The sequence below is a fragment of the Microtus pennsylvanicus genome, chromosome 2 (genome assembly GCF_037038515.1).
Source record: "Microtus pennsylvanicus isolate mMicPen1 chromosome 2, mMicPen1.hap1, whole genome shotgun sequence".
In the NCBI taxonomy this organism is placed as follows: domain Eukaryota; kingdom Metazoa; phylum Chordata; class Mammalia; order Rodentia; family Cricetidae; genus Microtus; species Microtus pennsylvanicus.
This window is the reverse complement of record NC_134580.1, coordinates 1,507,651-1,524,688: the sequence shown is the minus strand read 5'-3', so window position 1 is coordinate 1,524,688 and position 17,038 is coordinate 1,507,651. Positions and strand designations below refer to the sequence as shown.

Genomic DNA, 17,038 nt, shown 5'->3' with positions numbered 1-17,038 from the left:
AAAACAAAAAATCAAAGAAAAACAAAAACCACCAAAAAAAAAAGTAGTTGGTTGTTTAACTTTTTACTCTTTGGGGGCCTGCCACCCAGCTCCCAAATAAATACATGGAGACTTATTCCTACTTATGAATGCCTGGTCTTAGCTTGATTTATTTATAGCCAGTTTTTCTTAAATTATCCTATCTAATTTTGCCTCTGAGATTTTACCTCTATTTCTGTATATCTTTTTGTTCCTTCTTATTCAGTGTCTGGCTGAGTGTCTGGCCCTCAGCATCTTCTCTCCTCTTTTTGCTTTCGATATTCTCTTCCCAGATTTCTCCTAATTATTCTCTCTGCCTGCCAGTCCTGCCTGGTTTTCTCTTGCCTTGCTATTGGCCATTCTGCTCTTTTTTAGGCCAATCAGGTGTTTTAGACAGGCAAAGTAACACAACTTCAGAGTTAAGCAGATGCAACATAAAAGAATGCAACACATTTTTGCATCATTAAACAAATGTTCCATAGCATAAGCAAATGTAACACATCTTCAATTAATATTCCTCAACACCTTCCTGTACCAAAGATGCTAGCACATGGGGGTGAAGACTCTATGTAGGCACCAGCTTGGCTTCTCCGTGTTCAATGAATTGTGTAGATGTTGTCTTCAGCAATGGGGCCTTGCTGTCAGTTTGTGGAGAGTAACCTACAGTCTTAGCAACAGCTTGGATTGTTTGGTGGTTCCTGTGGGACCCTTTTGGCCCACAATTCAATTAGATGGTCCCAATCCAAGTACAGGGTGCTTCATTTGGTGACAAGACATGTCTAGTTGAGGCTCTGTCTCACCCATTATTTGGGAGTTTTATTTAAAGTGCCTTCATATATGTATATATATTAGGAAGTTTCTACTGTTTTATGTTTCCACACTACCTCTCAAATATCCCTTAATTTTAATGTTTCTCTCCCTGTATTCTCTTCCTCAGCCCCTCTTCCCTTTTCCTGTCCATGTGAGACCCCCATTTCATTCTTTCTAACACCTTCTTCAATTTCTTTTTTTCAGTGGCTTGAAGTTGTTTATCATACAAGTCTTTTGCTTGCCTAGTTAAATAGATATTAAGATATTTTGTATTATTTGAGGCTATTGTGAAAGGTCTTGTTTCCCTGATTTCTTGCCTCTTTGTGGTGAAGCCTGCTTGATCAAGGCAGATGATCTTCCTTCTTCCTTCCTTTTCTCCTTCCTTCCTTTCTCTTGATATGTTCTTGGGTTTGGTTTGCAAGTATTTTTTTCAAATTTTTGCATCTATGTTCATAAGGGAAACTGGTCATTCTCTTCTTTGTTGAGTATGTGGTTTGAGTAACAGGGTAGATGTGGCCTTGTAAGTTGAATTGGGCAGTGTTTCCTGTTTCTATTTTGTCAAATAATTTGAGGACTATTAGCCTTAACTCTTCTTCAAAAGATTGGTAGAATTCTGTGCTAAAACCATCTGACTCTGGGCTATTTTTGGTAGGGAGACTTCTAATGACTGCTGCTATTTCTGTAGAAGATGTTATGGTTTAAATTGCTATCTGGTCTTAATTTAACTTTGATAAGTGGTACATATCAAGAAAACTAACCATTTTTTTTAAAGATTTTTCCAACTTGGTGGAAGATGGGATTTTAAAGTATGTTCTCATGATTCTCTGGATTTCCTGGACCTCTATTGTTGTTTCCCCGCTTTCATTTCTAATTTTGTTAATTTGGATATACACTCTCTATCTAGTAGTTAATTTGGATAAGAATTTATTAATCTCATTGATTTTCCTCAAGGAACCAATGTTTTGTTTCATTGATTCTTTATGTTGTTTCTATTTTTATTGATTTCATCCCCATGTTTGATCATTTCTTGTCATCTACTCCTTTTGGGTGTGTGCTTTTTCTAAAGCTTTCAGGCGTGCTGTTAAGTTACTAGTATGAGCTCTCTCCAATTTTTTTTAATGTAGGTACTTAGTGCTATGAATTTTCCTCTTAGAACTTTATTGTGTCCCATAAATTTGGGGACATTGTGTATTCATTTGCATTTAAGTCTAGAAAGTCTTTGCTTTTCTTAATTTTGTCCTTGACCCATTTGCCAATCAGTAGAGGGTTGTTCATCTTCCATGAGTTTGTAAGCTTTATGCTATTTCTGTTGTTATTGATACTCATTTTTAATTTGTGGTAGTCGGATAGGATACAGGGTGTTATTTCTATTTTCTTGTATCACTTGAGACTTGCTTTGTGTCCAATGATGTGGTCAATTTGGGAGAAACTTTCATGAGGTGTAGAGGAGAAGGTGTATTCTTTTGTGTTTGGGTGGAATGTTCCTCGGTTAGTTCCATTGAATTTATAACAGCAGTGGGCTCCAGCATTTCTCTGTTTAGTTTTTGTCTGGATGACCTGTCCTTTGTTGAGTATAAGGTATTGAAGTGTCCCACTATCAGTGTGTGATTTAAGCTAGCATTTCTTTTATGAACTTGGGTGCTCTTGTATTTGGTGCATATATGTTAAGAATTGCAATATCCACTTGGTGAATTTTTCCTTAGAGTATGTAGTATTATTCGCTATCTCTTACAATTAGTTTTGGCTTGAAGTCTATTTTGTCAGATATTAAAACAGTTACATCTGCTTTCTTAGGTCCATTTGCTTGGCGCATCCTTTTTCAGCTCTTTACCCTGAGGTGATGACTATCCTTGATGTTAAGAGATATCAATGAGCAATGTTTGTTGATTCCTGTTATTTTGTTGTTGCTGCTGTTGTTGTGGTGGTGGTGTTTGTGCGTTTCCTTTCTTTTGATTTTCTGGTCTGGGATCATTTATTCCTGTGTTTTCTTGAGCATTTTAATCTCTTTTCGTTGGAGTTTTCCTTCTAGCACCTTCTGTAGGACTGGATTTGCACATAGATATTTCTTAATTTAGTTTTATCACAGAATGTCTTATTTTCTCCATCTATGATGACTGAAGTTTTACTGGGTATAATATTCTGGGATGGCATCTGTGGTCTCCTAGAGTCTGCATTGCATCTGTTCAGGCTCTTCTGGCTTCTAGAGTCTTCATTGAGAAATCAGGTATAATCCCAATGTGTCAGTCTTATATGTTACTTGGTCTTTTCCCTTTGCCCTCTCTAATATTCTTTCTTTGTTCTGTGTTTAGTTTTAATTATTACATGTTGAGGGAATTTCCTTTTCTGGTCTAGTCCATTTGGTGTAATGTATGCTCCTTGTATCTTGATAGGCATCTCCTTCTTTAGGTTGGGGAAATTTCCTTCTGTTATTTTGTTGAAAATATTTTCTATGCCTTTTACCTGGGTTTCTTCTCTTTCCTCGATTTCTGTTATTCTTATATTTGATCTTTTTATAGTCTCTTAGATTTACTGGATGTTTTATGCTGGTAGCTCTTTTAGATTTAACGTTTTCTTTGACCAAAGTAGCTATTTCCTTTGTGGTGTCCTCAGAGTCTAAGATTCTTTCTTTCATCTTTTGTATTCTGTTATTGAGGTTTGTCTCTGAGGTTTCTAAATTTTTCATTTCCAAATTTCTCTTAGTTTGGGTTTTTTATTGATTCTATTCCATTTTTTTTCAGATCTTGAATGATTTTCTTCATTTCCTTCCACTCTTTGCATTTTCATAGATTTCTTTAAAGGATTTATTCATTTCCTCTTTAAGGCCCTCTGTCATATTCATAAAGGCTATTTTAAGGTCCTTGCTTTGTGCTTCAGCTATGTTACGTTACTCGGCACCTGCTGTGGGAGAGTTGCTTTAGTGAAGACCTATTGTCCTGACTGTTATTGTGTTTTTATGCTGTTATCTAGGCATCTGGTTTGAGGAAGATTGTAATTCCAGGTGCTGATATCTGGTCTTGTCTTCATTGGGTGGGTGTTTTGTTCCTTGTTTTTTGATGTATTCTCTGGTTCTTAGGAGAGTGTGTTGGCTATGTGTTGCCTGGTAGGAAATTCTTCTGGGATCTTAATAGATGTGGTCCCTGGGGTTCTGGGTAAAATGTGATCCTAGGTATTGGAAGCTGACACGTAGGAATGGAGATGGGATGGGGGGCTAAGGGTATCCCCAGGAAGGAGGAAAGCAGAGTGTTCCACTAGGATCTGCTTAGTTTTCCAGTAATGGTGGTAGAGAGTGAGGAGATGCTACAACAGGTATTCAGCTACAGAGCTGGGGATGAGCCTGGGGGTTGCATATGGAGGAGAGGAGGGAGAGTGAAGATTCCAAGCTTGCCTAGCTTTGCCTGCCTGCTTCACTGGCCTACTTGCCTCTCTGTCACCCTTATGTGAAGGGTTCCCAAAAAAATCCTGCTGGAGTTGGAGATTGTGGTAACAGGAAGAGTAGGGAGGAGGAGAGGACTTGGGACCTAGAGATGGGAATGGGGTGGGGGATGGGCTGCAGCAGGTAGCCTGCTAGAGAGCCTGGGATGAGGCTGGAGACTGGATTTGGTGGAGTGGAGGGAGACGAAGATCTGAAACCAACCTACACACTTCCCTGGAGAATTTCATACTGTGGATTTTGACCAGACTTGCTCCTTCCCCCAACTGCTCCCAGATCCACCCTCATCTCCCCACCTACCTGCCTTTGAGTTTTCTTCCTTATTTTTTAGTATGCCTTTTAAACCCATTAAGTTCAATTTTTGTTGGGTAAGTACATTTTGTCATGGGGTCTGTCCTGGAGTGTTGTTGGCCTCTAAGGGGAGGGGGTCCCATAAAGAAAATTGACTTTTCTTCTTGCAGCAGCTTTCAAATGCTGATAGCTTCTCAGCCAGCGGTGGGATTTTGTGCCCACCTTTGCACTCCATGCTAGGATTTGCTGGCTTGAGCTTGTATAGGTCTTGTGCAGGCTGTCACAGAGATTCTGTGTGTGTGTTTGAGTTCTATGTATCTGCCCTGTTGTATCAGGAAGGACTTCCTTGAAGTCGTTCACCACCTCTGGTTCTTTGTCTTCAGAAAAGATCCCTGTGGGGAGAAATGCAGCCTAGATGACTCACTGAGGGTTGAACATGCCATAGTTTCTTGTTCTCTGCATGCTGCCCAGTGGGGAGATCAGTGTGACTATCACTGTTAGAGTAGCTAGCAGGGATCACAGCTGGGCGAGGTTGATGTGTTTGTGTAGACAGGGCCTCGTGTTGTACCATGTTGGCTCTTAACACATTATGTACCCAAAGATGACTGTATGTTTCTGACTTTCCAGCATCTCTCGCCAGAGTTCTGGGATTACAGGTGTGTACAGCTCACACCCAGAGCCTTTTTCATTCCAGGCAAACACTCAACCAACTGAACTAGCTTCTTGATTTGTTTATTTTTAGAACTAAAGATTTTTTTAAAATTAAATATTTATTTTATTGTGTGTGCACGTGTGCATGCATGTCATAGAGTGCATTCATGTAGATGCCAAAGGATCACTTATGGGAGTCAGGTCTCTTCTTCTACTGTGTGGGTCCTGCAGATTGAACTCAAATCAAAGGATTGGAGGCAAACACTTTTAGTATACTGAATCATCTCACTTGCCCTATTAAGTTTTATTTATTAAAAAGGCAGAAGAATGGGTCAATAAGTGCCCCTTGACTCTGACTAACTAATACTAACCCTGGGTAGTGGGGAGGTGATGGAGAGAGGTCATCAGTGTCATTTTTTGGCTACCCATGTTCCCTGTGTCCATTTTGTGAGTAGGGTCAGAAAATGACCGTTAACCTGTGTTCTGTGCCAAGGCTGGGCACTCAGAAATGAAGGCTGGGGTCAGGATGCTCTCTGCTGCTCAAGAGGCTCAGACCTGGCCTGCAGTGTCAGTTTCTGTGTGATACATATTGTCCTCCTCTATTGGCCAGGCTGCTGGTCCTGCCTCTCCAGCCTGTTAATGAGACTCAGATGATAGGCACAGGTTTACTGACTGTAGCAAACTCTCTGGGAGCTGTCAGCAGCCTCTGATTGATCCTGGGCTCCATTTGGGAGTGCGACATGGCTTTTTTATGGGCCAGGTGGGAGCTGAGCAGAGGACCAGACCACCTTAAGAAACTTGAATTCTACTAATCTGGTTTTCTCTAGTGGAAAAGGGCATCAAGGGATCGCATGGTGTTCCAAGGCATGCTGGTTTCATGGCAGAGAGCTTTGTGGGGAGAGCCTCAGCTGTCTTTGCCTTTGGTTATTTCCTTCACTTGCCAGGTGACCTTGACTCCAAGAAGATCCCATTTACCATGAAATGATACTCCTACCGTTAAAAATCTTCTAACCCAGGATGCAGACCACATCCATCCCCAAAGAATTTTATTCCTGCAGTGGATGTATGGATATCCTCTGCCCATTTGGGATATCATAAACAATGTATTGACAAGTTTGAAGCTTGGAAATCTCCAGTGAGATCACCAGGATTTGGCGACCTGTTTACGGTCAATTCCGCATGTCACCCACCCATATCCTTGGAAGCCAGGACCCTGACAAGTCAAAGGCTATGTTCCCTGAGCCTCTGTAAGACCCAGTCTCTGTGTCCTTCTTTCAACACCCGCTTGTGTCTTAGAAGCTCTAAACCATCTTCCTTTTTGTGTTACCTCTGGTGTTTACATTGTGGGCAACAAACTCTGAGGATTCATTTTAGTATCTTTCAAATTTAACCCAGCAGCCACAAAACAGTTTGGGGCACCTGCTGAGTACCAGGGTGTGGAGGTTCCCATCTTCCTTATCAATCTTTATGCCATCACTTCATCACATGGCCTCATCCTTGTGACCTGTGCCTGCTTAAAAAGGGCAGGGGAGTGAAGATAGCTCCCTGCCTGCCATAGCCTGCATCTCCCACCATTGTATTAATTTCAGGTACTTTGGCTCCTCACTAACCAGGGACAATAAGAGTGGCTTTCTGGGGTCTTCATTAGGACTTCTCTGACTACAGCCATGAATGGACCCTCCCACCTGACCTCAGACATGGCTCTCCAGCCTGAGGAAGAGGGAAATTCCTAGAGGCACCAGATGTAGCATCAGAGTGGACCCTTAGTAGGCAGACAACGATGACTCAGATGAGAGGAGCTACAGGAGCCTGGATTGGAGGGTGGGAATGATGAAAAGAGGGTGTCTGCCCTACCGGTGGGTTTTCAGCATGGACATGCAAGGTCAGTCTGTTCAAAGGAGAGGTCTGGCTTCCTGACAGAGAGATGGACATGTTCAACTGAGCTGAAGGTAGGAACTCAGGAAGAAGGAATCTGCCAGACCCTAGTACTCAAGAGGTGCTCCAGACTGTACCACAGATCCTGGTATAAAAAGAGATACTAAGATGAGTTCCCTAGAACCCAGACTGTCCACTTTTCTACATTCAGCTCTTTAGCCTGGGGCAACCACTTCCAAAATGGGCTTCTAGGACCTGGTGCTGCTTCACCTACAGGCAATTCCATCACTGAGTGAGTCTGGAAAACTCTGGTCATGGTACTACTGTGGGTGGGGAGGAATCCTTGTTGGCAGACCTACATCTCCAAGAAGACCCATGTTCTACAGTTTAACCCAGGGCTGATGAAACCGTGTGACTTTAAACCATACTAGCTCATATACCGAGAAGAGTCTGGGGAATACTGGGTGGGCTTCCTGCCCCTCACCTGGGGTGCTCTTCTCTGGGACCTGACACTGGCGGAAGGCTGGAGTGAAGGCAGACTACCAACTATGCAAATCACATGACTTTGGGACTTGCCAAAGGCTGGAGAAGGAGCCTGTTCTTGGGGCTTAGTTCCTTTTCCTGTCTCCAATGGGGGAAAAGCAATTTGAGGAAGGAAGGGCTTATTTTGGCTCACAGTCTCAGGTTAGACACAGGGACAGCATGGTGGCAGGAGCTTGAGGGAGCTGCCATATCATGTCCACAGTCAGGAAGTAGGCTGGAATGCAAATGCTCAGCTCGCTCCCCTCCTGTTAGTCAGCCCAGGACTCCACCCCAAAGAGTGCTGCTGCTCACAATTAAGATGAACCTTCCTGCATCAATTAACATAACCTAGGTAACCCCTCACAGGTGTGCCCAAAGGTGAGCACAGTCTAGATTCTATCAAGTTGACAGTATTAACCATCCCAGGGTTCCACAGTGGGAAGACTCCATACTGCTCCTCCTTCAAGGTGAGCCTGCGGGAGAACTCACCCTACCCCATGGAAAGTGGCATTCCCAAGGATTCAGAATATCCAGAGAGGCATTGGCAGATCTGGCTTACAACCAGCAAAAAGAAACTGCCCTGGGCTAGCAGTGGCACCAGCATGGGATACTTGGCACAGAGCACTGTGCCTCCTCCCTTCCCCTTCCTCTACCTGCAACCCCTGTAGCCAGACACACTGTGGGATGTGAAGAAGCACTGAGTTGCTTCCCCTCTTCTTTATTCATTGTGGTGCCAGGATTTGCAAGCCCACTGGCCTCTCTCTGCTAGAGGGCTGGAAGCAAGGCTGCAGACAAGCACACTATGTGAACAGAACAAATAACTAGGTGGCAGAGTTACAAAACCATGGTGTGTTTTATTAGCTAACAAGATGCATCTACGTTTAGTAAAGAAAGAACCAAAGTGCAAGGAGGCCTAGGGACTGCCTTCTGAAGGGGTGCAGAGGGCCTGGGTGCCCACTCACTGGCCACAGCTGTGCCCTGTATTGACATCCCCAGAGCCTTGCCCTCCCTCCCTGTCTCAGCTCTTCCCTGCACCTCCTAGTCATGCCCAAGTCTAGTCAAGAAGCCCCAGGGTTGCACTTATCAACCTCCAGCCCTACCTGGGAAGGAGAGCTGTCACTGACTCCAAGGTGGACAGGTGGCCCCACGCCAGACAAGGGCAGGAAGAATTTCTGAGCTTAATTGGCAATTATTCAAAGGATAAAGACATTTTACCATAATAGATTTTTTTCTAGCATTAAAAAAATGTCCATGGCCCAGCACCCAACCCCAGGATTGGGATTCTCAGAACCACCCATGAAGTGAAGGGGGGGGGTGCTGTCACTAATCTAATGCTCTCTGGGCATCAACCTGTAGCGGTAGCTGAGCATCTTTCTTGAGAATGGCTGAAGATCAGAGAAACAAAACAGCAAGCCAGCAGAGAAACCCTTGACCTCTACCAATGCTCAGACGGAAGGGGCGATCCTCAGACTGCCTAGACTGCACCTTCTCCACAAAACCTCAGGTTCCCATGAGCTCCTGTCTCCTCCTCCTTGTATACCCCTCTCTGTCCAGCCACAGCACTCCTAACTCCACCTCCCTAGTGCTGGGATTAAAGGGCTGTAATCCCATGGTGGCCTTGAGTCCTGAGATTAAAGGTGTGTGCCTCCCCACCCTCTGGCCCCTAGTGGTTTAGTTCTGCAATCTTATCTTCAGGCGAGCTTTAAATAAAGGAGTGATAAGCCTGGGTTGAGAGGAGTATATTAGGAGGAGGAGACAGCTTGTTGAAGTTTGAGATTTGGTGGAGAAAGTGTAGTCTAGGTAGCCTGAGGATCGCCCCTTCACTCTGAGAATTGATATAGGTAAAAGGTCTCTCTAGTGACTTACTGCTTTGCTTCTCTGATATTCAGGCAAGTTTGATTTATTAAAATGCAATCAAATTATCACTACAAATAGAGATGCAGGCAAAATAGTTAGGACCCAGGCTCTGCTCCAAGGATCTCCAGTTCCATAGGCGATCAAAAGACATTCAAGGACTGGATTGTGGCGCGTGGATGGGGAACTTGGGTCTGAAAAACCACTGTTTTTCTGGTGGGAAAGTTGGAAAGAAACCCGGAGACAGTTGGTTTCAGATGGAATAATGCTGTGGTCTTGGACAGGAGGCCCTTTCCTTCACCTATGGAGCAAGGGGTTTGGGGGATAATTTCAAGCCGAAGTTCCTTTCCATTTTTCCGAAGGACTGCATGTAACTGGAGCCTCCTAAATCGAATATAAATGTCTCTGCGCAAAGCCTGGAATCCTGTCCTTGGAGCTCAGTCCATCCCCCTCCCCGGCCCCCTCCCACTCGCCTTTGGGGACAGCTTGGACTTCACTGCAGTCTAGTTGACTCAAAAGTGGGCATATCTGTGGATCGGAGTCCAGTGCCCCCTGGTGGTACCGAGACACACAAACCTTTTGGGACCTCTTGGGTGTCACTGCTGCCAGAGCTGCGGGAGGCCTGATTGGGGTTCCGTCGTGGGCTGAGCCATGGCTCAATTAATTACCAGTTGCTGGGAATCCTTGTCGCTCACTTGTGGTGACTCACCCCGCAGCCAGACTCACTTGCCAAGCACGGTGGTGGTGGTGTGGGAGGGGGGTGAGGGCATGGATTCTAAAATGGATTTGGGGGAGTGCACCTGCTCCGGTGGGGCTTCCCATTCGCGTACCTGAAGACCCCATGGAGACATGACTGTCCAGGCATAGTGCAGAGCGCCAATGCCCCTGTCCTGTGGTGCACCCACAAGCCTTTGAATTTGGGTGAAAAGCTTTTTACCTAAGGCCTACAGGAAGCTCCAAACCCACCAGGCTGAGTATGGGTAGACAGAGGCAGACTATGATCCGAGAGGCTGAAGAACACGGGGCTTCTTCGAACTCAACAGCTGGGTTTGATTCACAGGCTGCTTTTATTCCTGTGGTCAGTTTCTAGCTCTGGCTTCTTAGCTATTGCCTGGGCTGGGGGGGGGGGTGTCGCCAGATTCCCCCATCTGCATCTCTTCCTTCTCTAGAGACGGAGAAGATAGCCTAGCCAAGGAAAGCAAATCCGGGGGTCTCAATACCTTGGTTTTACATCTAGGGATGTTTTATGTGAGAAAAACCTCTGAGCGACCTGAAGAGAGGTGGATGGGTGGGAGATCCCAAAGGCCTAGACAGAGAGATACGGGCTTATTCGCTGTAAAAGACTAGGTGCTCTTTGGCAAGATCTTCCTGTCCCATCCCCAAGCCTGAACTTAAGAGGGTGAACTTCGCCGCGGTTTGCTGGAGGGACGCTCTCTGAGCTCCTCTCCTCTGCCATGGAAACAAGAAAAAATTAGAGAATAAACAGGGAGCATACTGGGGAAGAGAGGGAATGCGAATTCCTCCTGTCCTTCCTTTCTTGAGGTGTGTGTGCCTCTAAGAGTGGCGGTCTGCGCTATTCGCCAGAGCTCTAGGGGTAAGTAGCTGGAGTTGGCAGGTGCAGGACCACTGGAGACACATCTGGCATCCCACCGTGGGGACTGAGGAGGCTGTTAAAACCCCAACACTCTAGGAGGCAGTGCCCCAGCCAGTAGGGTGCTGCTGTGCCAGGTGGCTGCTGCAGCTGGAAGTCTGTGTGTGTGTGTTCCTGTGTGTGTGTTAAGGGGGGGGGGGCGGCGAGGCCACTGTTGCTGCACTCCCAAGTGCTCATAGCCCCTCCCCCTTCTATTCACCACACTCCGGGTTTCTTAAGGCTCTAATCTGCCTCCACTGGCCGAATTCGTTTCTCGTCCTCAGCTGCGGGTTTCTCAAACTCTCCACTTTTCCAAGGCTGTGTGTGCTCTTAGGGGAGCAGGACAGAAGAAACCCAGGCATTCGTGTTTATCCACCCACATCCCAGCCTAAACTGACTAGCGGCTGGGCTCCTACACCCGCACCCTGTGGCAGCACCCAGTTTTACCCCTCTCCCTCCCCCTCTAGCCACCTCTCCTGGGTTCCATAGCGAGCACCCTGCTCAGCACTAGGTCTGCTGCAGAAGCTGCCAGCGCTGCCTCACCAGCTGGCTAGGGACCAGGCGGGAGGTGGCGCGCCCCGGAGGCTGCAGGAGGGAGGAAGGAAGAGAAGGGAAAGAAGAGAGGAGAAGAGAGGAGGGAGGGAAGCCGGTCCTCGGAGTAGCCTGCCCCCCCAACCCCGTCCCTCCCGCCGGAGCGGGGCAGTCAAACGCAAACACGCGCGCACGCACACTCGCGAATACATACACTCGGGCTCCCTCCGGCGCGCACGCACAGCGCCTCAGGCAGACCAGAGCGGTGGCTGCCTCTCCTGACTCCTGGACGCCAGAGTCTTGGGATCCTCCGCGGCTGATGAGCCTTTGCCTGCCCCTATTCCTACCCTTCAGTTCCTCCAGGCCCGCGGGACCACTCCCGCCGCCACCACCTCGCCCGCCACCCGGGAAGGAGCTGGCTGGCCGACCATCGCTGCGCAGTTCCCTCGTCGCCCTCAGGTAGCTCCGTTGTAGCTCCTGTCTTGGGCTTCGCCCTGTTTCTGAGCTTCGGAGGCTGAGTGAAACAAACTTCGCAGACCGGCTGACGCGCGACGGGGCCCGCATGCCCCGCACTCCCAGGTGGGCACAGGACATTAGGACTGTGGGGCATTGGGCTGCCTTGCCCATTGCACCTGCTAGATAGACGCTCTCCCTGCTTGCAGGGGATTCTAGAGACATCTTCACTTAGCAAACTTTTGTTTCCTCACCCAAAGGGGTGAGGAAAGCTAGAGGGAGAAGTTGGTCTCCTCCCGGGCAACCGCCATCCTGGAGGCGATTAGCTGGGCCCCGCTAACCGCGGAACGCATCCAGAGAGATGCCGAACCTCTCCCCGGGTCGCCTTCTGTACCGACTCCTGATCCTGATCCTGCCCCAGCCCGGTCCGCGGTCTCGAGAGGCCAGGTGCCGAGGACCACGCAGCCCGCGCGAAATGAGCATGGGCCATCCATACGCATGACCATCCGCACTGGGGCAAGTCGCTTGACCCAGGCCTGGCGTAGGGTGTCCCGGGTCCAGGATCGCTGGCCTCCGCACCCTAGTGATGCTATGAGCATGCCCACCCTCTTGCCTATCCCAGTGGTGGTCACCACGCCCGCGGACCCCATTGAATTCGTGGAATCGGCTGCACTGGGTGAGCCCGCTACGCCTGCAGAGTCCATTGTGCCCGCGGAACCCACTACGCCTGCAGAATCGGTTGTGCCCGTGGAACCCGCTACACCCGCAGAGCCGGTTGGGCACGCGGAACCCGCTGCGCCCGCGGAACTTGCTGCTCCCACAGAGTCCGCCGAGCCTGCCGAACCCGGGGCATCTGCTGAGCCCGGGGCGTCCGCTGAGCCCGCGGAACCTGCAAAATACAGGGAGTCCACTGTGACCATCGAGACCGAGGAGCCCCAGGCACGCCGGAACGCTCCTCAGCTTGAAGGTGTTGAAGTTCGGAACAGTGAGGACCCCCAAGATGATTCTATCATTTCCAGCATCAGCTGCGGCATCTGCTGTTACCACCGCTTACAACTTAGACTCCATCGCAGAGGAGGCTTCGTCCGCGCTGCGCTGCATTGGGAAGCGCGCCCTGGTTTGGCTCATTTTCCTTTTGGCGGCTCCTTTTTCGCAGCCATGAAGCGGCAGAACGTGCGTACCCTGTCCCTGATCGCCTGTACCTTCACCTACCTGCTGGTGGGTGCTGCTGTGTTCGACGCCCTCGAGTCCGACCATGAGATGCGCGAGGAGGAGAAACTTAAGGCGGAAGAGGTCCGCATCAGAGGCAAGTACAACATCAGCTCCGATGACTACCAGCAGCTGGAGCTGGTGATTCTGCAGTCTGAACCCCACCGTGCTGGTGTCCAGTGGAAATTCGCGGGTTCCTTCTACTTTGCCATCACCGTCATCACAACTATAGGTAAAGAAGGGCTATAGAGCTACCAGGCTCCGGAGGGAGGAGTCCCAGGGAAATAGTGTGCAGTGTGCAAGGCTGGGTAGGGGGTTCCCAGGTTCAAGACAGCTCCGTGTTTCTGTGTCTCACCCCTCAGGGAATGATCTCAATTCCTCCAGGGGATCCCTATCTGGTGCTCCATACTGCTCTGGTGGGCCAGGCTTGTGAACTTCTAGAGACAGAATGCTGTTGTCTTGAGGGTGGAGGTGCCACTTTTTTCTTTTAAAGAGTGGAGCGCTAAGAATAATCTCACAGCCGACACCCACCCACCTGTGAGGGCCGTGCTTCCCTGAGTGGGTTCTAAGTCTTACACTTACTACCCTCTTGGGGAATGTGGGACAAAGCTGGCTGGGTGACAGAGGGCTGTTTATGGGTCTATGGGTGATGGTGGTACTGACCCTTCCTCAGAAAGGGGCCATTTGGGAGCCAAGATTTCAGCACCCATTATCCTTCCTTTGAGTTGTAGAGTGTGTTAGGTCCCAGGAGAAGAGTTTTCTCTTCGTTGGTTGGGATGGAGTTGGTAGCAGGTGACCTGTGATGTGGTCCTGATGGGTTGAATAGGCAGTGCTTGCTTGTACTGTGGACTAAGAGTGAGGACCAAAGGAGTCTGGATGTTGCTCGAAAACTGGGGGTGTTTAACTCACTGTGGGAAAGAGTCTGTCTGGTACAGATGGGGTTGCCTATAGATTCTCAGACTCAGGCCACTGTCCACAGAGTAGTCTCTGGTGGGTCCCAATGACTGTACCCCAACTGAGGTTGGGGTCGGGGAACACCTCTAGACTTGCACATGGAGACCTGTGGGAATCTGAGTGTCAAACGTCACCCCAGGGGATGTGGTAGATACTCTTCTGGCAGGAGGCAAAATAGTGTCTCTGGCTGGCCAATTGCCCTGTCATGGCAGAATGCCTAGGGCCATCTCCTTGGACCTGTGAGAGCCAGAATGTTGTCTCAGAGGTGGTCTCATGCCCCTGATGAGAGCCATCTTCCTTTCCTGGACCACCCGCTAATTTCCCTATGATACTTTTCTTTTCCTGAAAAGCCCTGCATTGCTGGAGGGGGGCAGGGAAAGGACACAAGATTTCAGGGTGCTAAATGCAACAGGAAACACCAGCCCAGGACAACCTGTCTTTCGTTCTTATTTGAAAGGACTTTTAAAAGTTGCCTTTTAAAAATATGTGCTAAATCAGTGCCAGTTTTTATGTTTTGGGGAAGAAAGTCACCCTTCAGTTGTCTATATGACAGGTTTTGCCTCTGCTGGCTCCTAAGCGCCCTCCCTCCACAGGTTAGAGAAGAGACCAGCAGGTGACTGCATCACTTCTGTCTTTGAACTGTGGTGGTGATATACAGATGTGCAAGTCATTAGTTCTGGTGGCAGGTGTATTTGCTGGAAGGCAAGACTATGCTTGTGACACGGACAGAGGGGAGACATCTCATAGTCTTCTGAAAGTGCCATTTGTCATCTAGCTCTGAAAAGGGGGGGGTGTTTGTTTTTCAGGCTGGTTCCCTGTAGTAAAATCAGCCCAGAAAACTTAACCAGTCCCAAGATGCGGGTGGCACAGTGAGAGGGCTGGGGTTAAAGACAAATACAGTTATGTTGCAGCATTCCTTAAAAAAATATTTGAGGTTGAGGAGGCTCTCGCTGAGGTATGTTGCCTTTATTGATTTTATTGGCAGTTCTGGACATACGCTTTGAATATTTGAAACTTCCAAGGAAATAGTGTCAAGGGAAGAGGAGCTAAAAGCAACTGTTGTCTTAGCCCCTTGGATAGGGGCTCTCATTAGTACAGTATCTGGGCCACTTGAGAAAGAGCTAAGATGATTTTTCTCATTTCCTTTATTGGATTTTCTACTGACTTGGGGAAAAGATTGCAAACACACACACACATAAATATGCTCTCATGTGCACACACATGCAGATATCCACATAAATCCACACTCTCATGCATATTCACATGCATATATGCATATACTTAGATACATGCACATGCATATATCCACACTCATGCATATTTATATACATGTACAATACACTTATATGCACAGACATATGTGAACACAATACTCTTACACACATGTATACATACGCATGCACACGTGTATACATGCAGACACATGTATGCAGGCAGATACACATCCAGACATACACATTCAATTGCACACACATCCACATGGATACATACTTGCTTGCATTCATACACACCTGCCTATATGCACACATATACACATGTATATGCATACACACAAAAACACAGTTAAGGCAGCTGTGCTTGAGTGGAATCTGGAGCCTGCCATACAGGAAGACCACAGTGATGCCATTTTCTGACCTCCAGCCTCAGTTTCCCCACCTGTAGAACTTGTATTTATTAACCATTGGCTAGTGGCCTTTTATCGTCAGCTGTGGGAATGTAGGTTCCCCACCCCAGCTCTGCTCATTGTAGTGCTTAGGACTTTTGCTTTTGACTGACTGAGCCCCTTGCTGTCTGCTTGAGAGCTGTTCCACAAAAACACCCACATCTGTAGGAAACAAAGCACCTTTACACTTACTTTTGTTTTCTTTCCTTTTTTAACTACACATACAAATGAAAGTGCTTTTAGGCCCAGGATAAAAGCCAGCCCCAAGCCATGCCCTCAAAGGAATGTGTCTTCTATTGGGCAATGATACTAGCAAAAGTGAGCTTCGTTTTCATAGCTAATTCCTTTTTCACCTAAGTTTGGGTGATTGTGTGTGTGTGTGAACTTTGCACCCAAGTCTCTGTGGTTGTGCCAGGAGTCCTGGAGCTGTCTGATGAATGTGGCTTCTTAGATGCAGTTATTAGCTTACTCTGTAAAATGGATTTTCAAAACATATACAGTTACTTCTTCATTTTGAATCTGTGACTATGCTTTCCTGAAAGTTTTTGGAGGCTATTCCACAGACTCTGGCCCTAGCTCTCTGGGGAGTCTTGTGAATACCAACTGCCCTCGTAACCAGGTCCAATTCTGGTGCCCATTCTTTCCTGTGGCTGTCAGGTGGCGGCCACTTGTAGCTCTCCTTAAAGGGGCTTTACTGTTTGGTTTTCAACTTGGGCAAGACTCCCTTGCCTGCAGCCCACTGACCCAATTGGCTGTACAATTGAAACATCCCCTTCCAAGACCTGTTATGCAAGTGGGAGAAGTAGGTGGCACCGAGGGGCGGGTCTGCATCGGCATAGGAGTTTTATTAGAATTACCTCTGTTTGGGGCTGAGGTCTTGGAGCTTGTATAATATATCACTGGTATAAACTTATCACCTCCCACAGTGGGAGGTTCAAGCTAAAACTGTCCCACAGTCAGCCTCTTTGCACAATCATGTACCAGAGATGGGATTTCCATCACACTTTGTTTTTCCAATCTGACATCTGTAGTCTAGGTTGGCTACCTTCAGGACCATTAGAAAGGAAGCCACCAGATGCCCTCTGTAGAACTATGGAGGACAGCTTAAAGACTGGATTGCCATGGGGAAAGAAGGGTTGGCTTGTGG

General features: G+C 47.6%; 1 protein-coding gene across 3 annotated transcripts in view; it reads left to right on the top strand.

Annotated features, from left to right (window-relative positions):
- Positions 1–11,668: 11,668 nt before the first annotated feature.
- Kcnk9 (potassium two pore domain channel subfamily K member 9) overlaps positions 11,669–17,038 on the top strand; it is a 43,053-nt gene continuing 37,683 nt past the window's right edge. For 2 of the 3 annotated variants that reach the window (XM_075959468.1, XM_075959467.1), the window contains exon 1: positions 11,689–13,506. In XM_075959468.1, the coding sequence (XP_075815583.1) occupies positions 12,564–13,506 (943 nt within the window). In that variant the 5' untranslated portion in view covers positions 11,689–12,563. Of the gene's footprint in view, positions 13,507–17,038 lie in introns of all 3 variants that reach the window. The other variant, XM_075959466.1, reaches the window with a different exon arrangement.